At 46.1% G+C, this 25,276-nt stretch overlaps 1 protein-coding gene across 1 annotated transcript in view; it reads left to right on the top strand.

Annotated features, from left to right (window-relative positions):
* Positions 1–25,276, top strand: part of thsd7aa (thrombospondin, type I, domain containing 7Aa) — a gene marked incomplete at both ends in the record, with an annotated part of 118,040 nt that overhangs the window by 53,293 nt on the left and 39,471 nt on the right. Inside the window, 6 exons of the mRNA XM_080527735.1 lie at positions 1,334–1,515; positions 5,657–5,812; positions 9,767–9,970; positions 19,020–19,214; positions 19,988–20,026; positions 23,215–23,467. Of these exons, the coding sequence (XP_080383861.1) occupies positions 1,334–1,515; positions 5,657–5,812; positions 9,767–9,970; positions 19,020–19,214; positions 19,988–20,026; positions 23,215–23,467 (1,029 nt within the window). The remainder of the gene's footprint in view (positions 1–1,333; positions 1,516–5,656; positions 5,813–9,766; positions 9,971–19,019; positions 19,215–19,987; positions 20,027–23,214; positions 23,468–25,276) is intronic.

The following is a 25,276-nucleotide window of genomic DNA, read 5'->3' as shown; positions in this document are numbered from 1 at the left end:
ATACAAAATTCTGCATCATTTAATCTCATAAGATGTATTCATATTGTACAGGAGCATAGTAGCCTGTATGAACTCTGACACATATCTATGTGGTCACAATAAAAACCAAGTGCACCTTTTCTCGACGGGTAAAAACAAACAAATCTGCATTTTCTTCCTTGCTAATGATGTGAGAAGAACAGGAAATCAATGTTGGCATGCCAGGTGCTCCTATCTATTTGAGGAAGTGCAGGAAGAGAGCAGGAGAGAGGTGTGAATGTTGTGGCATCAGGCCAGTCTATATTATTGAGGGATTCCTCTGCTAGTGTTCCCCATCTGCTGTCCCAGGGGCCTCCTTGTACCCATGCAGTGCCATGGCGACCCGGGAAACTCCGCTCATGAATATGGAGCCCTTTCATTGGTGACCTCAAATGAATTCCATTATTACCGCGGCGACAGAGGCCGTCCATTTAGCTGACCCTCTGCAACGGATTCTATTAATTCAGTGCCATTCAACAAACCTCTGTCTATGAAAAGCACTTATAGTGTATGATTTCCTTTGGTTTAATTCAGGTGAATGTATCCGCAGAGGGCCGTCTAGGTCAGAGACTTTCTCTGAGGGCCATTGAAGATGGATTGTGAATCCTGCGGCTCTCTCTGTACACAGAGATCTAAGGTCAACAGTAAAGAGAAGTCGAAGAAGCCAAACAATATGTTATGCTGTCGAAGCACCACGTCCACCCGGCTCTATTCTAATGAATACTAATGCTGTTTACTGGCTGAATAATACTTGTGGTAAAGACTCCAAATTAGTTTGTGCGTTGTCATGGTTTATTCATTTCAAGGGGACTAGATAGATGGATAATGCAACATTTATTGCAGTGTTCTTTTTGCAGTCTAATAATCTCACTGTGTGCGCAGCAGACAAACTCCTTTGGGAATGCTCAATTTTTTTCCGATGAAAAAAGTAACTGTACCCAGCCCAGAGAGAAAGAAATATGAAACCCACTGTCATAAATAGACCAAACATCTCGCCTTCAAGTCATCTCGCCTTCTTATCTTTCTAATAGTCTTGTATCGTCTATTTATTATATCAGAGTGTCTATTTATGCATGACAGACATTAAACTCAGTGAGGCTGAATGAGACATGATCTAGTAGGACAATCAGGCTTTGGCTTTGCATCTGCCCAGTTCGTATGGAGCGCTCTTGATTCACAGCTGGTATTAAACACACTGATGTGGATGCAGCTGAATACTATGTCATACTGTCAACACCAGGCTCACCACTGTACTCATGTCTCTCCCCCCCCCCTTCCTCTTCTCCCTCCCTCTCCTCCTCCTCCTCCTCCTCAGCTATAACTGGAAGACCACCGAATGGAGCGAATGCAGGGTGGATATGTTGCTAAGCCAACAGGACCGCCGCCGTGGCAACCAGACGGGCCTCTGTGGGGGCGGGGTCCAGAGTCGTGAGGTGTACTGTGTTCAGGCCAGCACCGACCCGCCCTCCAACCTCAGCTCGCTCAAGAGCAAAGAAGGTAAAAACCTTCTCAGCATGCTTCTGTTCCAAATCTCCACCCGTAATAATATGTCATTTCCTCTGTGACTTCCAGTGCAGTACGTCCCTGATATTCTGACTCTCGAAGAGTCCTTTTAAATAACCATTTTTTTGCTCTAGAATGTTTCCAAGGGTGTGATTTTTTTTATTTTTATTCGCCAAGGAAAGTAAAAGCTCTTTTTTTCATTTCCTTGTTATTTACCCATAACACTGACAATGACATCCATGGCAATGCACCAGCAGATTTCCCCAGTCAGCAACATCATGATTAACTCTGTTTGCGGATAATGCACAATATATAAGGCTGTTTACACACCACTGAACTGAGGGAAATACACTGTTTGTTACAGCAAATGTTTTGTCACATTTAGTTAACCCGGCTCGATACCCTCTCCGTGGAACAGGCTAGTCGACAGACGCATTTGGCTGGGGTTGTTTGAGCAATCTCTCCTGACTCGACTTGTGCACGCAAGCACCCCAAATCATCTCGGCGCTTACACCCCTGACTTCCCCAGCATTACCGGCCATGTGTGAAACAGGAAGGTGATTTAGAGTGTTCCTACCCCACATTACACCTGGAGCTGGGATAGATGAATGTGTTAATGAAAATGGAGAGGAAGAGAGGGAGGATAGGAGATGGGGGTGGGGTGGAGGGAGGGAGGGAGGGAGAGAGAGAGAGAGAGAGAGAGAGAAAAAGGGGGGGGGATAAGAGGGAGAGAGAGAACGAGAGTGAGAGAGATAGAGAGAGGAAAGGAGGTAGAGAGGGAAGGAGGGAGGCGAGTGTGCTTTTAAAGCAGAAGCGGTACTCTGAGCGTATATATACAGTATATATATATATATATATATATATATATATATATATAGGTGACCATGGGTTGGTAACACGCCCATGCTTATCCAGAACTGACACACAAGTTCTCTAGCCATCTGGTCAGTGGGCTCAACTGGCCACAGCTCACAGAAATTATTCAAATGGCTCCAGCTGCTCTCTCCCAGCCAGAGAATTGCAGAAACAGGCACTTTTGCTGTTAAAGGTTTGACTGTATCTGCATGTGGACTCTCTCCGTGCCCAGCGATAGAGTACTGGAGGTCTGCACTGTGAGCTGACACGGTGAGCTGCTCAGATGAGGTGCCTACATGGCTGTGGCCAGGGGAAGATTATGGGCTTATGAAGGAAGGATCCTGCAGCGGGACGTGACAGGATCTACTGGGAGATGAGAGGGAGGGTGACAGACAGAGAGACAGACAGAGAGAGAGAGAGAGACAGAGAGAGACAGAGAGAGACAGAGACAGAGACAGAGACAGAGACAGAGACAGAGACAGACAGAGACAGGCCTACCTGCAGCCACAAGCATCCTCTGGTGAGACTCTTACCTCGTCCTTGCCCTCTCCATGACACAATCATGGTGTAATGCGAAGGTGCGTACGGCACAAACGACAGAATGAACACACAGTTATTTCCTGGAGACAGGCATCGTTATTGTTCTGATTGCCAGCAATAGAGAGTCAGCGTGGTAGCACATTGACGGTAAATTCCAGTCAATGACTCCATTTACCTTACCTACACGCTTAATAAACCTGATAAATCAGGACATTCACAGGCCGTTAGCAACCGCTCAGATTTACTTTGGCTAGCGATCATAGCGGTGATGTCTGTCTCCAGAAATGTCTCCGGTTATGTTTACAGCCTGCAGTTTGTAACGGATGGATTCTCAGTGCGGATGACGTGATCACCGTTTCACTTTAGGTATTTCCATAGACGTTCCTGTGTCTTCTATCTCTCTCTCTATCATCGATATCTACGCGTTAAGATAAGGAAAATATATACTTTGTCCCCAGAGTGAAATTTGTCCTGGACAGACAGTTAACTGGGTTATTATGGTGTTCATCCTGGCTATTTGCAGCTGAATCCGTCACATATTATTGTCCAAATCTTGGTCTCAGCATTCAACAATGAGCGGTGTCCTTGTGGAATGCGGATAGAAAGCTCCGCATGGAGGAAATCTGTGGTCTGATTTACGCTGATGTAATATTGTCATTTGCTTTCAAGGATGATCGTTAAATCCCTTATGTGATTGAGCCTGCATTGTTTAGTAGCCAGTCACATCTCTTAACTCCCAGGGGAAACCTCTGACGGACGTTTTACCCACAGCCAGATTAGTGATATGGGTTGTTTCCGACCTATACGTGTGCCCATTCTGCCTGCGATTTACATGGGAAGATGAAAGCTTTATTTGGGCCGAAATTCGGTTTCAATCATGTAGGGATTACAGTTGGCTTCACCAGCTCGCGTTATGAATGCCAAAACACTGCTGAATTGGAGTGTGCATTTTGCTTGATCAAAAGCAGCTTTCCCCCCCATTCTCCCTGCCAATACAACATCACATCCAGATTCTCTCATTTGGCTGAACAAGGCCCGGTTTATTTTCTTACTCTGCAGGGAGGCCCCAAACAACTGGGAAAAGCAGCTGTCTCAATCTTTGTCCATTACAGCTACTGTGCATGGTTAGGGAGGGAGGATGTGAGGGAGGGAGGATGTGAGGGAGGGAGGGGGGAGGGAGGGAGGGAGGCAGTGGAGCTGATTCAATTGTATTGGCTTTGATGCTTATTAGCTCAAGCCAGCTTTATTGCCAGTGGTACCCCTGGTTGTAATCAATGTGGAGCCCTATTGGGGGGCATGCACACACACACACACACACACACACACACACACACACACACACACACCCTCAAAGCTGTATCTGTGATGCCATGGCGTTCCCAGCTCAGCTGGCACCGCGAGTGAGTTATTGATGGTGATGGTGAGGGGGTGGGGGGAAGAGGGCGAGCGGCAGGGGTCCTGCCTGGGCTTGGAGGTCCTAATTTGGCCTCAGGAACACCTGCGTCGAGGAGGAGGGGTGGAGGGGAGGGAGAGTCTAGACCATCTGGCAGCAGGGCAGAAGACGTGCCACCTGGGCAAGGTCAACCTGCAAGGAGATGTTCATTAATCAAGCTTTGTTATGGTCGCTACTATGAAGGAGGCACTCAGAGCTAATTCGCACTCAGGCAACATGGAACAGGAGGCCATTGTCTATCAGGACAGCCATGCAGAGTCGAGAACTAATTCACAACGAGCCACTTGAACAATCATGTCCAATTGTTTGCGATGAGAATGCGCCGGCGGAGAGTTCACACGACGTGTAAACACGTGGAGTCATTACCGTGGTAACCAACAGGTCATTTGACGCCTGTGCTTCAACAGCTGGCCGGCGCAGGTAGTAAGCATCCATTTACTTCACGTTTGGAAGCTTAACACATATTGTACTCTGCTTGATTGCGCCTTATCGACTAGCGTCAACACAATAATTTCACAGTTACAAATCTAATGCGGCACATGCAATTTGGAGAGAAAAGAAACAGGCTCATCACCTATAAACACACACACACACACACACACACACACACTCACACACACACACACACACACACACACACACACACACACACACATACACAAGTGCTCAGGCACACAGAGACACTCTATTAAAACGACACACCTTTGGCCAAGTGGAGGCAATTTGCATGTGAATGAGGTTGGATTCCGTCATGGCGCAGGGAGAATGATTCATCAGAGCGGTGACCTTGTAGAGAGTCACCTACGGCTCACGCACACAAACGCACGCACACAAGCACACACACACACACACACACACACACACACACACATTCTTTCACTGGGGCCTGACCTGTTGTCCGGGGATAGAGGAAAAGGCTTTGTTGTTTCAAACTAGGCTGGTTTTGGAAAGATGTGAACACTGAAATGAAAGGTAAAACTGTTTGCAAATAGTTCTCTTGGATTTCAAAGATTCAGTAATAGGGGTGTGAGGAAGTGCCGGCAAGTATGTTCATGAATACAAACAGTCTGTCCTGGCTTTCACTCTTTATCTGGTGTAGCTGTCGTAATCTCCTCTGACTGTGTACAACAAAGGATGATATCGTCGGCGTCCATGTTTTTAGCCCGCCGTTCTTTCTTTTGAGACAACGCAAAAACTGATCCACTGCCAGAGAACATGTCCCGACCTGATAGTGTGAATGTGGACGTCCTCCTCCCACTACAGCCTCTGCCTCTCTCCCCCCTGCAGCCTCCCGGCCGGTGGACACTGACCTGTGCCTGGGCCTGTCCCCCAACACCACTCAGCTGTGTCACATCGCCTGTCCCGTGGAGTGTGACGTGTCCTCCTGGAGCGCCTGGGGACCCTGCACCTTCGAGAACTGCCAGGATCAAGTGGCAAAGAAAGGTAGGCCATCGGCGGCCATCTTGGAATGGTACAGCCAAATCAAATCCAATCAAATCGAAGGTTATCGGTCACGTACATCGTAGGTGATATAGTGGAATTCTTCATGAATCTAGCTCCTCGTACAACAACAGTAAATACATCAATAAGTCAATAAATCGACAATACCATGTAATAAGGTAGTAATAAAGCTATAACTAATAATAGAACACAGACAGTGGTAATGCAAAAGTAGTGCAAATGGGTGCAGTGTATCAGCGGTTTATACAGTGGTAGGTCATTTACACTGTAAATTAACATCATAACTACATATCTGTGTTTACACACACAATTATGATCAGCTCTGAGTAGGCCTACTAAACAGGCTGTCACTCAACAGGCATTTGGGGAAGCTAATGAGATAATTGGGGATGTGCTTTACTCCTGATAAGAGTTTCAAAGTCTGGGGTGATGGTAGACAGAGCTACTCTCAGATCATGCTCAGTGTCCAACCTGTTCCTCTCCTTTGAGTTGAGCTGGACCAAAGTTGAGAGGCCACTTTCGCATAGGTAGGCAATGTGACGCTTTCCATGTCGATTCCGAAGGGGTCACTGATCCAGTGATCACCTCCATGTTTCTCCGGGAAGCCGTTGTGAAACTGAGCTTGCAGTTTTGTGAGATGCGCCGTGAGAATTCTTTTCAGGGCATTTTTGCCCTTGCATAGACACTTTTAATGTGTTGAGGTGCTCGAACACATCAGCAAGATACGCAACTCGTGCGAGCCAGATTTCGTCGTCAAACAGTTCAGTATAAGGCAAGTTATTCTCTGAAAGGAAGGCTGCGATTTCTGTTCTAAGTTCGTAAAATCGTGACACCTTTCCCCTCGATAGCCAGCGAACTTCTGAGTGACACACACTGGGGTTTCAGTCCATTTTTATTGTCAGTGTACGTAAATCCATATGTGACAGCAGCTGGTGTTTTGGGGAACAATAGCCGAGTTTTTTTTTACATTTTTGCGCTTTGCCATATTTAGCTACTGCTCGAATGACAAGTGACAGGCTAAGTTCATGTTGCCATGGCAACGGCTAGCCTACTGCACGTCTTTCACCCACATCTATCTAAATAAAAGCCTGACATCAGAAAGCTAAACACTATAGGCTAACTATTTTTTTTGGGCTTTAATTATTATTTAAAAATGTTTTACCACACAACCCATTCAGAACGAGTCTGCGACCTAACAGTTGAGAAACACGGATTTACAGTGTAGTGCAAGATGTGCAAAAAGCAGTGTCTGATGATGGGGGGGGGGGGGGGTAGTCTCCAACCTGAGGTCGTAGTCTAGCCACCTAATGGCCTGTGGGTATTAATAGCCTGTGGGTAGTATTAGTAGCAGCCTTGGAAGAGACACCAGCAGCACATTGTTGACACCAGTGTTACTGTTAATTGTGTTTACTATGTCGATATGGCCTAAAGTCTATTACAGTACACAATAATCAGTCATATTACCATTGACAATGAACTGCTTAAACAATTGGACAGCTTAAATTGTATTGATTCTGGTAAGTGTACGTAACTCTAAAACTCCATCTTCATTTGTGTTGAATTCCTCTAAATGTTGATTTATGACACTGTATGAGTCTCTGGATCAATTTTCTTTATTATCTAGTCATGCCGCTGAAACATGCCATGTCTCCGTGGTTACAACAGCAAAGAAAATCAAGCGGGGTATATTAATACAACAGAATGAAGACGTCAAAAACACTCAACGAGAGCAAGTGTTCAGTCAGATTTTTTTTTTTATTGAATGTGAAGTGTTCGATTGAGTATTCTAAAGTATGAAACGTCACTGTAGCTGCCACTAAATCAAAAGAAACTAGAATAAATGTTGCAGACTGGAGGTGTTGACACCTCTATGCCAAAGAGAGGTGTGAATGTGACATTGATTTCTCTCTCACAGTGATTGTCATGTGTACAGCACCATGGACAGCTCCACCTCCCCCTCTGTCTGCACGGCTATTCCAAACAATAACACAAAGGGTGACAACGATCTTCACATTCACCAAGCCCTACGGTGCTTGTCCATAATGAAGGGAAGGCGGGAGACACACAGAGGGAAGGAGAGATACAGAGAGAGGAAAGGGGAAAGAGAGAGAGAGACAGAGAGAGAAAGAGAGAGAGAGAGAGAGAGAGAGAGAGAGACAGATTCAGAGACAGATTCAGAGACAGAGAGAAACAGAGAGGCAGAGAGAAAGAGAGAGGGGGGGGTGAGAGGGAGAGAAGGAGAGAGAGAGAGAGAGAGAGAGAGGTAGAGGGTGGGGGTAAAGACAGAGGTGTAGGGAGGGTGGAGGCGGTGTCTTGTCTCTCCCTCTTTGTTAGGCGGTGTGACAGTTGGTGCTAGTCCATCAGTGAGGCTGACATGCTCGCCGGCTCAGCCCTTAATTGTCCCTGGAACAGCGGTCTGTGCCATGACTAATGCATATTGACTCTCCCTTAATGAAGCGCCTCAAATGGAAGGGATGGCTGGAAATTCTCCTCGATGCATCTTAATGATGGATTCGCTCTCTCGCTCTCTCTCTCTCTCTCTTTCTCTCTCTCTCTCTCTCTCTCTCTCACCGCGCCACACGCTCATCTCCTACTGTATGTTATATATAGCGGACACACACACTCTCTCTCTCACACACACACACACACACACACACACACACACACACCTACTCCAGTGTGTGTACCCTAGCTCTCATTATCGGGAGAGATGTGGACTCAAAGGGTTCCTCTGGGCACTAAATCTTTTTTATCCCCATGACACCGGGCGAAAGCATCAACATGCTGTGATCCTAGTGCATTAGTTCAATGAACGTTTGTCATTCGTTGTATAGGCTGTCCAAACGAGTGCAGACTGGAATTGGATAGCTACCAATAATGTTGGCCTAGAGTCCTAGTAACATCGTGTATTCCCCACTAACGGGTTGTCTTTTCAGGTAACAGGCTGTTTTCTCTAGTTATTTGGCTCGACCCTTTGAGATGTTACCAAACCATGCTGGTTTGCAGCCATTACCATCACATGTCCACTGCACAATGAGCCCCGATGCATTGATTTTGATCGGGTGAAAGGGGCCTCTCTCTCTCGATCTGGGTACCTTGCTGTCCTTTAGGCCTACATGACTGATGTGATTGAATGATAGCATAGCTGATCCCCTGGTCTGTATCCCCATCCTGCATCTCCCCTCTCCAAACCCCACCCCCCCCCACCCCCTTTGCTTTCATCCTGATAAAACCTTCACCTCGGCCACGACACACATGACAAAACACGTTCAGCTGACCCCCCTGATTAAATAAAGGTTCGGGAGAAGAACAAGAACAAGGAAGAGAAATAATCAGAAGAGAGAGAGAGAGAAAAAGAGAGAGTCAGACATCTCCACCTGAGTCCTGGAGGCACCCTACTGTCCTGCTCCCTTATCGGGCCCAAGCAGCAGTGTGGATTAGAGCTCAGGGCTGGACATAGGTGACCTTGGGCTGGGCTAGCCTCACAACCCCTTCCCCCCCCTCCCCCTCCCTCTGGTTCTGCAGCTACAGTGCTACTACCATGCCCTTGAGCTAGGAAAACCCTTTGAGGAGCCCAATCCCCTGCTGTATTAATGGATTGCTGCATACATTAGTCACTTTGGCTAAAAGTCGGTGTAATGAGGGAAAAAATAATAATATTCATTACGCTGAACTGTTCCTCTAATTTCAGTCATCTTCTGGGCTTAATGGGCTGTCATGTTAAATGCAATATTCCGCTTATCATCAAAGGCCGCGCTGCAAATGGCGAGTAGAGTTAATGTACTTAAGTTGCACATTTTAAAACTGCTCATCCAAAAACAAGTTGGTGCCTCTAAAGACCACAGAGGGGTTAGTGTTTGATGAGAGCGGGGGCGGGTTTTTCGATGTTCATTACCTCTTTATTAAGTTCGCTAATGTTTTTTTTTCCGCTAACAGGGTTAAAGCTGAGGAAGAGGAAGATCGCAAACGAGCCGACGGGAGGCACCGGTAACTGCCCGCACCTGGTGGAGGCCATACCGTGTGACGACCCCAGCTGTTACGACTGGCTGCTGGTGAAGCTGGACGAGTGTATCCCGGACAACGAGAGAGAGTGCGGACCGGGCACTCAGATCCCGCAAGTTCAGTGCGTCAACAGTGACGGTAAGCGGAGAGTCGGATTCCTTATTTTAAGATATGGATATGAGAGCGCTGCGGGCATTCAATCTGAGCACATCATGACCTTTACCTAACAGTGGGTTATTAACATCCTCTAGAAGACGTCCCTATCTTCAGTTTACACACCTGTCTGCAGGCTAAACAGGAATCAACTCCGTAGTGGAGTCAGTCTAGTAATGACTTTGCCTTTGGGATTGGGTACATTGCTTTGGGTTTTGCGTTCTTAATGAGTAAGGAGATAATCATAAATGAACACACCGTATGTCAACTCTCACGTCTACGTAATCACGTTTACTTTATTATTCTTTGTTGTGTCACTGAATTCATAATTACCAGGCAATAGTGGGTTTTCATGGTTCGTTCAGAGATTGTGTTCCAATACGTCCTGGGTGCGTTTGTGCCTACAAACCCATATTGCTCTGGGCCTGTGCTGCCTGGCCTTCCTTTGAACTGACTCCGCTGGGTCTTGGCCTTGGACCGATGCCCAACATGGTAATTGCTGCTTCTGTAGTTGTTGTAAGGGGCTACATTTCTCTATTGTGTGTGTTGTTATAAGATTGCACAAGTCTATGGAGGCTTGTGCGTGTGTGTGTGTGTGTGTGTGTGTGTGTTTGTGTGTGTGTGTGTGTGTGTGTGTGTGTGTGTGTGTGTGTGTGTGTGTGCGTGGGTGTGTGTGCGTGTGTGTGCGTGGGTGTGTGTGTGTGTGTGTGTGTGTGTGTGTGTGTTTGCGTGTGTGCTTGTGTTTGTGTGTGTGTGTGTGTGTGTGTGTGTGTGTGTGTGTGTGTGTGTGTGTGATCCCTCAGGCAGTGCCAGCACACCTCTCCTGGTGCCGTACACTCTCAGCCAGCACAATTACGGCCAGTTGCTTGTGCCGGGCCCCGGGGGACATCAGGCAGCAGGCTGTGGCTTGTGTGGCTTCACACAGGCCCCTTAGCACAAGGCTTCACACACACACACACACACACACACACACACAGCACCTGCTCTTTCTTTTCTTTCGATAAATGAAACTGGGCCACAGTGGCACAAACCAGTTGTGAGGTTCTATGAAACATCAGTAACCCCCGCTTCTGCCTTACAATAACAGTGGATTATAAAACTATACTGCAGTGGTCCATTAACAAAGTGCAGCTTCATATTGTAGTATTTCTCAATGACAAGTCTTCTTGGGCACACATTGAAATCCTTCTCTTTTCTCATTCATAATATTATTATACGTCACACACTCCCCCACACACAGCCCAAGTGACAGCTTTAACCATGGTCTCCTAAGAACTAACATTTGAGTTTGAGTCTGTGTCTGTGTTTTTTTAATGGCACCACAACTACAACACTAAATCAAAGAGATGCTAACCTTCACCCCCCCCCCCCCCCCCCCCCCCCGCCATCACAAAGATATTCTCTGAGGCTGTGTGTGGTACAGAGCAAACATTTGTTATTGCATGTGTAACAGGAAACAGTGTACCTTGAGAGGCTTGTACTGATGCATTTTTAATGTCTCAGGAGGTGAATACTGTGTTTGGGTTGACCGGGGGGCTGTTGGAGTGATGCCGTTTAGTCAAATTCCAGTATGATTTAATTAATTGGATTCCAATTTAATTCACCTTATCTAAATAATTTCGAACAATGGAGAAGAATAAGTGTAGCTGACTAGAGATTTTACCAATGAAAACTGTTATGGGAGAACAGTTCGTTATGTGTGTGTAATACCTGAGTGGATTTTCAATCAAATGAAAATAATTGATCTGAGATTTGAGGGAGAGAAGGTAAGGACAATCATTAAATATCGACTGGACTAAAGATAGAAATGAGAAATGACTAAAGTCTTCTCTTTTTCGCACTGGGTGTTGTTAGAGAAATGTGAAAAGAACTCACTTTGCATTAATGATTCAATTATAGAAAGTCCATTGTAATTGTATTTTACATCCTGTTTTTTTTCCAGCTATTCCTTCAATAAAATCTTTTCATATGAATACAGCAATTATGAGGAGATTCCTGAACCGTAGCATACTGGAGCCTAATGAGGACCCTAGGGAGGGATGGAGGGAGGGCGTGCGTGTGTGTGTGTGTGTGTGTGTGTGGGTGAGAGAGAGGGAGAGAGCGAGAGAGATGGCAGGTTGGGGGAGGAAGGGTGTTCATACTTCTCAATCACATCTCATATTGTAATAGTAATTAAGGTCTCCATTCACACCATTCCAATGTCTGCACCTCGCTGTCGCCTTGGCAATGATTATCCACTGTCCTCCTCATCTCTCCACCAACCGGTGAAAGGCAGCACACTCACTCTGAGGTAGATCACAGAGAGAGAGAGAGGCTTGGCTATGGTATTACTAGTCCCTTTGTGCCTTCGTTCAATCGAAAATAATATCCTTTCATAGCGAGAGATTGATTGTGTGAGAGCGATGCATAACAGTATAGGCATATTGATTATTACAAGTGCTGACAATGTGGTGTCCAGAACCAGATAGATGTGGCATGCGTTAACCAGACACATGTATCATGCCTCACAGTGATGAGCACCAGCAGTGGCACTGTTCGGGGAGCACCAGGACTGAGTGGGAGAGTGATTGTTTCAGATCGCAAGGAGAAATACTGTAGCACTGAGGTGAAACGCTGACAAATGTTCCTCTCCGTGTCCCAACCACCTCTCCTTCTCTCTCTCTCTCTCTCTCTCTCTCTCTCTCTCTCTCTCTCTCTCTCTCTCTCTCTCTCCCTCCATCCCTCCATCCCTATAGGCACCCTGTATAATATTGACCCATTTTAGCTCTGCGGTAAACCAGCCTAGGTAGCATGTCTCGGGGAGGCAAGAAAAACCTACAGATTTGTTCAAGGTGACCTCCCCATCCCCCCCCCCCCTTCTTCCCCTCCCCACCCCCCCCCCCCACCCCCCTCTAGTCCTACCCATCCCTCCCCCCTCTTCTCTTCCACTTCTCTCCCCCCTCTTCTCCTCCCCACCCCCCCCTCTACTCCTACCCATCTCTCCCCCCTCTTCTCTTCCACTTCTCTCCCCCCTCTTCTCCTCCCCCCTCCCCTTCTCTTACCCTCCTCTCCCCCTCTTCTCCTCCCCCCCTTCTCTTCCCCACCTCTCCCCCCTCTTCTCCTCCCCATCTCTCCCCCCTCTTCTAATCTCCTCCTCCTCTCTTCCCCATCTCTCCCCCCTCTTCTCCCTCCTCCTTCCCTTCTCTCCCCCCTCTACTCCTAACCATCTCTCCCCCCTCTTCCCTTCCACTTCTCTCCCTCCTCTTCTCCTCCCCCCTTCTCTTCCCCATCTCTCCCCCCTCTTCTCCTCTCCTTCTCTCCCCCCTCTTCTCCTCCCCTTCTCTCCCCCCTCTTCTCATCCCCATCCCTCCCCCCTCTTCTCCCCCCCTTCTCTCCCCCCTCTTCTCTTCCCCACACCCCCCCCTTTCTCCTTCCCATCTCTCCCATCTTCTCCTTCCTCCTTCCCTTCTCTCCCCCCTCTTTTCCTCCCTATCTCCCCCCTTTTTCTCAGAGAGGTACTCTATAACATGGCTGCAAGCGGTGTGGGCTTATTGTTTTCATGGCACCCTGTTGAATCAGAGTTATTGGTGAATTACATTAACTCACCTGGCTCCACATGGTCACTTTGGATGGATCCTGCCTGTCTTCTCCATTACCTCCGAGTGTGAGTGTGTGTGTGTGTGTGTGTGTGTGTGTGTGTGTGTGTGTGTGTGTGTGTGTGTGTGAGTATGTATGTGTGTGTGTGTGTGTGTGAGTATGTGTGAGTATGTGTGTGTGTGTGTGTGTGTGTGTGTGTGTGTGTGAGAGTATGTATGTGTGTGTGTGTGTGTGTGTGTGTGTGTGTGTGTGTGTGTGTGTGTGTGTGTGTGTGTGTGTGAGAGAGTGTAAGCGGTGGCCTTCTCTTGGTGTGCCACAAATTGAATAGAGGAGATGTCAGACGCTGCCTGGTACATTTCCATCAACAACCAGTTCAGACTCAAGTAGAGGAGAGGGCATTTGACTCAAACATGTGATGTGTGTAATGTTGAAAGGAGAAAACCGCCCTCTTTGATCACTTGGATTGCTTGCAAAGCTCCGTAAAGACAGGTGCCTATACAGCGACCTACAGCTGTGGTTTGGAAGCTGTATGTTCTACTGAGTTGATTACTGTCTGACATGCAGGAATAGAAAAGGGAGAAGGTGTTCTCCAAGAGAAGGTGCTGGAACGGGCCATATTTCACTATGTTGGTTTATTTACACTATACAGTGTGTACTTTGCTGAAAACATGCATTCTGGACAAAATGGTAAACTATTTCCTCTCTGAAGTCGTGATTGATTTATAGTGTTGAGTGCTGAGTAAGCGTGTATAGCTTCAGACTTGGAGTACTTTTTTTAGATTAGATTAGATTCAACTTTATTGTCATTGACAAGTACAAGTACAAGTACTGAGACAACGAAACACACTTTGGCATCTAACCAGATAGTGCACGACAGTATACAGTATTACAGTGAGTATAAGTAAATTAGTATGGAAGTCAATATACTTGTAATGGATATGAATATAAAAAGTCAATATACTGTATTACTAATTACTGTGTAATGAATATCAATATGATGAGTACAGTTCAGTACAGCTATTTTTACAGTATGATATATACAGAACAAGGGCGAAGGGTGATGATATGTACAGTTAAGATGTATGCACAGTATTACATTGGTATTACAGTGAGTATAAGTAAATTAATATGGAATTCAATATACAATGCAATGGATATGAATATAAAAAGTCAATATACGTGTAATGAATATCAATATGAGGGGTACATCTGATATATACAGAACAAGGGCGATAGGTTTTCATATGTGCAATTAGAGACCAATATAATAGTATGGTATGTGCAAACAGCAGTAGTGCAAAAGCTACATTGAAGTCGTGAGTGTGCAATGTTCCTCCTGTTGGGGGGTGGAGGGTGAAACTTGTGAGTGAAACCAGCGTCCGCGCTCCACGCATAAGTCCGCTGTCACAGAAGGCATCATGAGAGTCATTAGTGTCATACAAACACTTTAATGATTTTCCCCAGCATCTATATCTCAAGGATGACTTCCATCGTGTGTGTGTGTGTGTGTTTGTGTGTCCACGTCAATGAGCAATGCCCCTCTTCACACACGCACACACACACACACACACGCACACACACACACACACACACACACACACACAGACACACACAGACACACACACACAGACACGCACACACACACACACACATGGCGGCCCTCCAAGTCCCTCTTGGCTGGGCCTTATTGATCCCCTGTTGTCTGTTGCTGATGAATATTGATTGTTTTTTTCCCTGGGTTCCAGATGTGTCATCTGACTTACTGGTCTCTGTCCCGTCACAATGGCATTTTCACTGATACCTTGCCACAAAGGAACTGCTGGAATGGGGTGGGTTGGGGTGGGTTGGGCTGGGTGGGGAGGGTTGGGGGTGGGGTATGTTGGAGGCTAAGCCTGTGGTGGGGGTGTCCTGCGGATTACGATCGATACAGTTCTGTGCGGGGCTCCACACTATTTAAGGTCCTGAAAATCCTTGAAAGGACCTCGAAGGTCTAAATCCACTAAGCCTCCTCAGTTGTCCGTTTCCTTTTTAAGCCATTTTGGACAATTCATATTGAGTCTTTCCAGGGTCCTCTATCCTTAGTTTGACCTTCAACATCTGGCCTACACCCAACCTCTCCCTCTAGAACAGTATGAATGCTTAATATTATATTTAAAAAGCATTTATGTATGTATGCCTTTAAAAAAAAAATATATATATATATATATGTATGTATGCCTTTAAAAAAAATTTTTTTTAATAATCTTTATGTATGTATGCCTTTTCCCCAAAAATATTTACCTGAAGTGACTTACATTGGAGTGAGCGCATTTTTCAGTGTATAGTCCCAGCGGGAATCAAACCCACAACCTAAGCCACAGAGGACCACAGTGCCCATTTAACATTTCCATTAGAGAGCTGTTGAATAAAGTCATTGCAGTACGCTTATAAACCTGTAAAATGTTTCAGATGAAAGCTAAATACGTCCCCACGTCCTCATTCCCTCAAGTGTGTAGTTCTGTTTAGGCTCTAGAGAATACAGCTTTTCATTCATGTTTTCAAACATCCTATTATCTGACAGTTCCCCCCCTGCGTACCGCTGTCTCATCCGATTTAACCCCATCTTTATAGAGGAGAAACATTATGTAGTATTAATGTGTTTTGGAGGCTACTGAACTGCAAGTGAACCTCCTCTTCATACTGTTCTGGCTGCCCCAGTAGTTTTATGTCATTAAACAGCCATGAGGAATATGTATGAGGGTGGACATTGAAATTGCACTTCAATCTAAAAGCATGCATATATATACAGTATATGATATTTATGTTAAAAGCCAATTATTAAGAAATACGATGGTCGTATGTCATGTTTTCTCATGAATGTCACGGGCTGGTGTCGAGAGTTAGGAGCGATGTAGGAGATGATGGGCCCTATTATGCACTTCTTAACTTGCCGTCTTAAGTCTTAATTAAGACGCACCGCCAGGTTAAGACCTACCGCCACCCTTATTATGCGCTTCATACGCGCTACTGCTATTATGCAGGTGTCGATAGGCGCCCACACCAGTGGAGGCTCCTCCATAGAGGTGGAGGAGGCCTGGCCTCCCCAATAATTTGAGAGAAGAGAGATAGATTTTAAAAAGCAATAATTATATATTTTATTTTTTATTTATTTAACAAAAAACATATATTTTTTATTTTTATATAAATATTATTTATTAATATTATTTCCGTTTTGTTCATAAATCTTTTCCATGGCTAAAACCCAATATTGCAATTGTAAAGCACCTACAGGCCAGAATCCCTATCCGTTTCTATTACTCATACACGCGTGTGGTGGAAAAAGGTACTACACGGAGGCCAGGCCTCCCCTAGGAAAGTGGTTTCTCATAGAAGTCAATGTAATGCAATTTTTTTCATGGCAATATGTGATTGGCCAAATCATTGAAAATGGGTGGGAACAGGAGGCCTGGCCTCCGTGTAGTACCTTTTTCCGCCACACGCGTGTATGAGTGCTGTTCTGCAGGATAAATATTAGAAATGGATGAAGTATTGTTCTGAATTGTATGTTGTGTGTCTGATTGACATAGTGTTTGAGTGCTTTTGACATGTCATTGATTGTATGTAGTATGTTGTGGTGAATGTTGTGAGCCTGAGCAGAAGGGACAATAGCTGCTGCAGGCGGACCAGAGATTCATGCCAATTGTTTTGTTTATTTGATGACCCATTGTGCAGGCAATAAAAGCTGCTTCATCCACCATCCTGAGAGTGTCCCAATCCCTTCAGTACCGCCAAACACAAATTAATAATTTTTAACAAAGACAGATAAGAAGAACAGGGAACATTCCATCGCGAGTGAAGCGAGCAAGCGGGAAAAAAATTGGCCTCCTCAATTCTGGAAGTCACCAGCCTCCACTGGCCCACACATAAGACGTAAAACTCCCGTGCATATATTGCTCATTGTGGGAGTGTTCATATGTTAATGAAGTGCACTAGGCGCCCCTGCTGTTATGCGATCTGACTTTGATCCTAGCGCTAAGAAGTGGTTTGAAAAGTTCTTAAGTTTAGACTTCATGCACATTTTGAAACACGAGCGCGCCTCCGCGGTTTGCGCATGCATGTGGGCACACATGAACACGCACGTGGCTCCACGGCAAGACGTCAATTACGGTCACAGTATAAATGCCACCACTGGCAAATGTTAAGCCAGAGAGAGAGAACAATGGAATATATCCTAGGAAGGAATTATGATAGACGAAGACGGCGCGCCGAGCGCATATACCGGCAACGACTTTGTTACCTCGGGCCAAATCTCAAATCAATCCTGGATTCGTGATCTAAGCATTTTAGCGCTTTCAATTGGTGATCCAACTGTTAATAATGCTATAATATATTGCAATTACAATTATATTATAGCCTTTTATTAAAATATGTATAATATAGCCTATATATATATTCTTTTATTCTGTTTACAGAGCAGCAATGCTTGTATGAGCTGCGCTTCACCCGTCAGGCAGTAACTGACATTATGTCATGCACGAGCTTGTTACTTTCTTCTGCAGAGAAGCGCGCTGACCTCCTTCTTAGGACTTCCATAATAGCATAGCGCTAAAGACTTCACGCAGCAGGTTCTTAAAGGGAATGGCACCTGGCACGCTGATTGGGTTGATTGAGAAGACGCCCAAAACACACCCATGACTAATTTCTTTGCTTAGCGCCGGGTTTTAGGCGCCCACTACCGCACGCATAATAGCAAAGTGGCCTTGACCACGCCTCCACGTCTTAAGTTTAGATCTACCGCCTCGTCTTATTTATGAAGTGCATAATAGGGCCCGATGTGTTTGGACATGTTGTCATGGTCTAATCGGGAAACGGACCACGTGTCTGAGACAGAGTATCCTTCGTCTGTGAGCAACGGTGACTCACACTCTGTTGTCTTCGTGGTCGAAGACACGACAGCGGAGACATGAGTTTGTATACGGCTCTGTTTTGTTTTTGTCTGAGAGATGCGATGATTTGCAAACGAGCACATTTCTCTTCGCCGTTTTCTGTCAGAGAGGCACGAGCAAAATGATTACCCCCTTACTTACCTCGCTGACTGAATTTGAATTCCCACGGTTGTAAATCTCCGGTTTTTATTCATAAGTTTATGAATGTTGTTTTGACAGGAGCTGTTATTGCGTATTACCTTATGGTGCTCCCTTGTGCCCGGTAGCTTTCTAGTTTCCCCCTTGTTTGTCTGCTTCTGTCTGTTCATTTGTCAGCCTTTGTTATGGCATAAATACATAAACACACACCTTTGAAAACCCATGCCTCTTTTCCCTTCAGTCTCAGTGCTATGGGGATTACAGGTGTTATGTTTCACATAACCATAAGAACAAGGCTTTGATTAAGATATCATCTCTTTATAATGTGTACCCTGCTACCATTGGCATGGTATGAACTGTAGTCTCTAACACCTCTGCTCTCTGTCTCTCCCTAGGTGAGTATGTGGACACCCAGCTGTGCCGCGATGCCATCCTACCCATGCCCGTCATGTGTGAGGTGCCCTGCCCCAAAGACTGTGTCCTCAGCCCCTGGACCACCTGGTCTCAGTGCTCCCATACCTGCTCCGGGAAGAACACGGAGGGCAAGCAGATGAGAGCGCGCTCCATACTGGCCTACAATGCTGGAGAAGGTGAGCTCACACAGCGCCAGTGGTGTAGTCTACGTGATACGCAGGACTACGCCGTATACCCACTAGGAAAGGCCAAGGATTTCCATATACCCACTTAAAAATGTGCGAGGATACGTAACAGCGTTTTGTGACAGAACTTTCACACTTTCATTCATAAAATTCACCCTGTCTGTGTTACAAAGCACTTGACTTTTGGACAATTGGGACTGATTATAGCGCCAACGGCTGACTATACCATCAACGGGGGGAAATGCGACATGAAATATGTCAAAATGCAGCACTATCATGCACAGATCAGCCTTATAACATGTCATGTTAGATATATAACGCTAGACAGGGAGCGCAGATTTATTTTTATGGCGTTCCGAAATGAACGATATGTATAGCCACTAGAAAAAACTAGACTATACCACTGCACAGCACCCCTGTATAACCCCATGGCATACATTTACACTTTACATTTACATTTTTGACATTTAGCAGGCACCTTTATCCAAATACAAGTGTTTATAAATACAAATACAAATTCATTTGAGTCAGAAAGTGAATCATCTGTCCATCGGTCAGAGCAAGAAAAAGTAATCTATTGACCATTGGCAGTCATAAGGCTAGAAGAAGCCTTATTTTTTCTCATTGTTTCCTGCTCACTGCAGGAGGAGAACAGATACCATGCTGCGTGCCCTATAGTCTAGAACTCTCACCGTGTTTCTGTCTGTACACCGCCAAGCCGGAGTGTCAATATCTTATAAATGATTCTGTGTGTTCCTCCACAGCAACGGCCCAGGTTGTAGCGTGGGTTATTGTGATGCAAGGTGAGGATCGACGCTATCGGTTTAGACCACAGGGTAACACGCTTAAATAGGTGGTACAGTCGTAGAGATAGATTTTTCAATGTTTATTATTCAGTGCGTCCGACTGTAGTGGGTGAGATGCCTAGTGCTTAGTATTCTTTATAGCGCCTTTCAATATTTGCCTGGGGCTGTTAAACATTCATAACAACTTTTACATTCTTACCTTCTCTTAAGGTATTTCACAGCTGCAGAAGGTTCCTCCTCTCTTTGGTATAACTATGTCCTATAGTAGTCCTATTAGATGACAGTACCCTCCTAGATGCTTCTAATAACTTCGTTATGTGGCCCTTGTGATGTTTTAAGTTGAAATATGGCTACATAGATACCACTCTTCCACCCCCCACCCCCACCCCCCTCCCTCTCTCTGCTGCCTCAGCATAATTCCACACTCGCGGAATATAAAAAATCCCCCTCAACAGCATTACGTACTGTATAGCACAAGCAACGTGCGTTCCACAGTGTTAAGTGCTGGAAAGCCCCAAGGCAGGGAGGAGGGGGTGAAGAGAGAGAGAGAGAGAGAGAGAGAGAGAGAGAGAGAGAGAGAGAGAGAGAGAGAGAGGAAGGGAGCTAGCGTTTGAGTGGTAGAAGAAAGATGCTAAAATGAGTGAGCCTGTGGGTTAGAGAGCCTTTTAACCTGCCACTCACCTCCTCCACTGAGAAACCCGTTTCCACTAAACCTTAAGAGAGCCGGGGTTATTCCAAGCAGCCGGCGGCAGCTAGAACAGCATGTGCTGTTTTATAGCTCCTGCATCTGATCATCTCTGGTACAAGGGGTTAGGCCTCGCCTCTCCACCCGACCACACAGAGCAGTGTGAGCAGATTCACAAGGTCCATGCAGGAGGGAGAGAGAGGTTCGCTGCATACTTCATACATTATGGATTTCACTCCGAATGGATACTGTGGTTCATGCACGTCGTGCACATGCACGCACACACGCACACACACTCGCACTCACACACACACACACACACACACACACACACACACACGCACGCACACACACACACACACACACACACACACACACACACACACACGCACGCACGCACGCACACTGGCATGAAGAAGACATTCACGCCGAGGAGGAGGCAGCGCCAGGCTGCACGCTGCGGTTGGTTTATTAGCCTTCCCACGATTCAGCAGGCAGCGTCCAGAATAAACGACAGGCCGGCGGTGCGCCACGCCACCCCACGCCACGCGGCCCGGCAGGTGCGAGCTAGATGTAGCATGAAGCTCCTACAGACTCAGCTCTCCTGGCCATCTGCTCCGACGCACGCTGATGGAGGAGGAGGGCCTCGGGATGAAGCGTTCACAGTTTCACACCATACAGCATCTTTACAGTACAGCACGGGTGGGACGTGGTGTTATTAACCCTTTGTGTTACAGTCCCATTGCCACTCATTGAAAACCCTCTCGTCATTTCTTGACTTAACTTTGGAAAACGTCACAATTGGTACATTCTGGTATTTTGCTACAGTGATTACATTACAAAGTTACAGATAAGTTATTAGGTAACAACTGTGTAAAAAAGAAAAACAGATGTCATGTATATTTCTATGTAACTACTGTATGAAGTCATACGTAGACTGTGAAATGAAGTGACCAGTCCTCCTCATAGTGACCCTCCAACCAAGCACCTGATCCAGCTAATCAACTCATGATTAGAATCAATGCTGAACTGATTCAAGACAGTAGTTGATTCAGGCGTGTTACTGCTTGGTACCAACAAAAACCTGCATCCACACTTGCCCTCTGTTGATAAAAATGTCCCACTCCTGTTGTAAAGGGTTTATTATTATTATCATTATGAATAAAATCGTCTGTCATGATCTGCAATGAATAGAAATGATCTGTGCACTCTAGTTCTCAGTTGTCGATAAGGAGGCCTAAAGCACATAGCCAAGCGCAAGCAATTACTGAAGGCCGTGTTAGGACACACGTTGGTTATAATGACAGAAAGGATTAGCCACGCTGACAAGATACAGTTGAGTAAATAACAGCAGGGGGGGGATTAATATCCGTTATCCACAATGTGATGGCAGCAAAGGTCCAACAACACCTTGGACAGGGCCAAGCCTGAGTGCTGTATCTTGATCTTAGTGGAAAATTAGCAATCGCTTTATCTGAGGTTTATTAAACCTCCCCCCACCGGGCAATTGGAGGGCAAGGTTGATTCGCTTTAATCGGTATCATCTAAACATTGGAGTAGTAAAGTGTTACAGTCTCATTTATTATATATAACACCGATAACGACGTGTCAGAGGATCTTTTAACAACCCCTACCTGATTCATTAATGTTCTCTGATAAAAGCCAATAGCATCTATTATAAATGACCTGCTGAAGTACCTCATCCTGAAGCGCTACATAGAGGTCAATTATTTCCTCTCTCTGTGTGTTCCTATTGAAGAAGGAGCACCCCATCGTGTACGCTTCATTCGGTTTCCCTGCTCCAACATTGATTGGTCGATCTCGGTCAATGCCTACCGCAGAGTTAATGGCTGACCTTAACACAGAGGGGCCCCGTTTCCCAGGGCGACCGCAGCTGCTAATGACAACCCTCCATGGTGACGGGGGTCACATGGTGTCCTCTCCACCTGGGTCCAGGATACTGGCAGGCCCTCGGGTCAACTCATCTGTCTGTCTATCACACACACACACACACACACACACACACACACACACACACACACACACACACACACACACACACACACACACACACACACACTGCCTTTTTCCCCAAGAGACCTATACTGGTTTATCTCCCTTGTCTCTTTATTATTATTTTTTCTTCAGGCCAGCGTAGAGGAATCAAATGAATAAGTTAATCTGTGGAGATCCACCAACACAGCGTGAGGCGGCATCAACGCACTGAGAGGGAACCGCCTTGCTTGTCACCTTCTCGGTTTTAAAACATTAAAAATACAATTCAATCGCTACAGTGGAGAAAACCATATGTACCGATAACTTGGGGATGGAATAGTCTAACGCCCCCAGTCACAGCCAACCACAATGACAGCACAGACTAGACTACCACGGCCCTCCCCTGTCCTCCTTCTCCATCAGGTACACCACAGTACCCCATCTGACGTGCGTGTGTGTGTGTGTGTGTGTGTGTGTGTGTGTTCCGTGTGTGTGTGATCGGCAGGAGGTGTCCAGTGCCCCAACAGCAGCGCCCTGCAGGAGATGCGGAGCTGCAACGACCACCCCTGCACCGTGTACCACTGGCAGACGGGCGTCTGGGGACAGTGTATCGAGGACACGTCCCTCCCCTCCGCCAACGCCTCCTCCCCTGCAGCCCGCGGCGGCGCCGGGGGCGGGGAGGCCTCGTGCTCCGTGGGCATGCAGACGCGCAAGGTGATCTGCGTCCGGGTCAACGTGGGACAGGTGCCGCCCAAAAAGTAAGCACAGTGACCCGACTCACCCACCCACCTCCCTCCCTTCCTTTCATTTACATTTACATTTTTGGCATTTAGCATTTATTCCAAAGCAACTTACAATCAATACATTTGACTAAGCAAGTGAATCATCAATCCACCAGTCGTAGCAGGAAGAGTAATCCAGCTCAGACCCGGGGCCATTGGCAGTCTCTGTGATAGAAGGAAAAACCTTCTTCTATCACCTTCTTCTAAACCTAGGCTTTTATTTTATTTTATATAGACACTGGAGGAACAGAGAAACAGTACAAGGGGGGCAATAGACGTTTTAGGGGACACAGTAAAGGGGAAAAGTGGGTGTCTTCAGGAGACGCAGTGCTGGGGGACAGTAGATGTCTCAGGAGGAGCAGTTAAGGTGTAACCTGAAGAGATGGGTCCCCTTTCAGTAAGCTCATTCATTTAAGGAAGTATTAGAGGGGGAATTAAATGAATAAAAGAATAAATAAATTATAATCAATAAATTATATTTATCCCCTGCAGCCACAGAGCCTCAAAGCTATCGGCTGATGATGAGAATATGTTATTTCTGCGGATGAGTAATGATATTAGTCTAAAGTGATATATAGACTTGAAATTAACGATTGGGAATGAAATATGAGTGCTTATGGTGATGTGGTTTGATGCGTATGCAGATGTTATGAAAGCTCCGCGGTATGTTCACCCCCCCGGGCGTTCATCTGTCTCTTCTTCCAACCGAGTCATCACGGGACTGGGCTTCATAAGCCTGTTTAGCATAAATCAAAGCGCCCAGGCTTTGTCCCTCTGTTTGTGTGTGTCTGTGTGTGTGTTTTTGTGTGATTGTGTGTGTGTGTGTGTGTGTGTGTGTGTGTGTTTTTGTGTGTGTGTGTGTGTGTGTTTGTGTGTTTACTAAGGGTTCACTGTGTGTGTGTGTGTGTGTGTGTGTGTGTGTGTGTGTGCGCACGCGTGCCGATGGAAAGCCCTGTCTGTCTGTCTGTCTGTCTGTCTGTCTGTCTGTTTCTCTGTCTGTCTGTCTCTCTGTCTCTCTCTCTGTCTGTCTGTCTGTCTGTCTGTCTCTCTGTCTGTCTGTCGGTCTGTCTGTCTGTCTGTCTGTCAGATATTCTATTATTACCCGTGTCTGGCTGAGGTGTGAGATTTCCTGGCCAGTTGCTTTAAGCATCTGGGTCTCTTCCCCCCCTGAAGGCATTCTGCTTGGAATGAATTATCTATTTCTTTCTTTATTTCTCTGAATAGTCGCATTATTTTGGCATCAGCCGTGGAACACTAGGCAGGCGCGGCACCATGCTGAGTATGGAAATGAGCACCAATATATTCCTGCGGTTCCTCCCATCCAGGAGTTTAGTCAGTGGTCTATACTTGTGCCTCACACTGAGCACAGAGGAGGGCAGCCCATAGTAGTTATGGCTTCAACCAGGAAGTCAACACAGCTGCCCAGTAGGCTGAATGGGCTGTGATCATTAAATATATTCACCAACGGAGGCGGGAGGGAGGATATATCAATATGCCTCCACGTCAGCTTATGAAGTCATAAAATCATTAATGAAACGATATGCTGCACAGTGGTATGGTAATGACTTCATGATGATGTTATATGTGATAGAGATATGACGCTTTAATAATGTGGGAAATGGAAATGGAAGTAACACAATCCGTGTTTTATATCTCTTCTGGGTGTGGTTATGAAACGGCCACGGCATCGGCCACACAGTCCCCTACCCAACCAGCTAGCCTTGCACGCATGGACACACAGATGCACCCACGCACCCATGCACACACACACACACACACACACTC

This window comes from Nansenia antarctica (genome assembly GCF_963989245.1).
Source record: "Nansenia antarctica genome assembly, chromosome: 3".
In the NCBI taxonomy this organism is placed as follows: domain Eukaryota; kingdom Metazoa; phylum Chordata; class Actinopteri; order Argentiniformes; family Microstomatidae; genus Nansenia; species Nansenia antarctica.
Note: the sequence above shows the minus strand (reverse complement) of the source record. Positions and strands in the feature narration are given on the sequence as shown.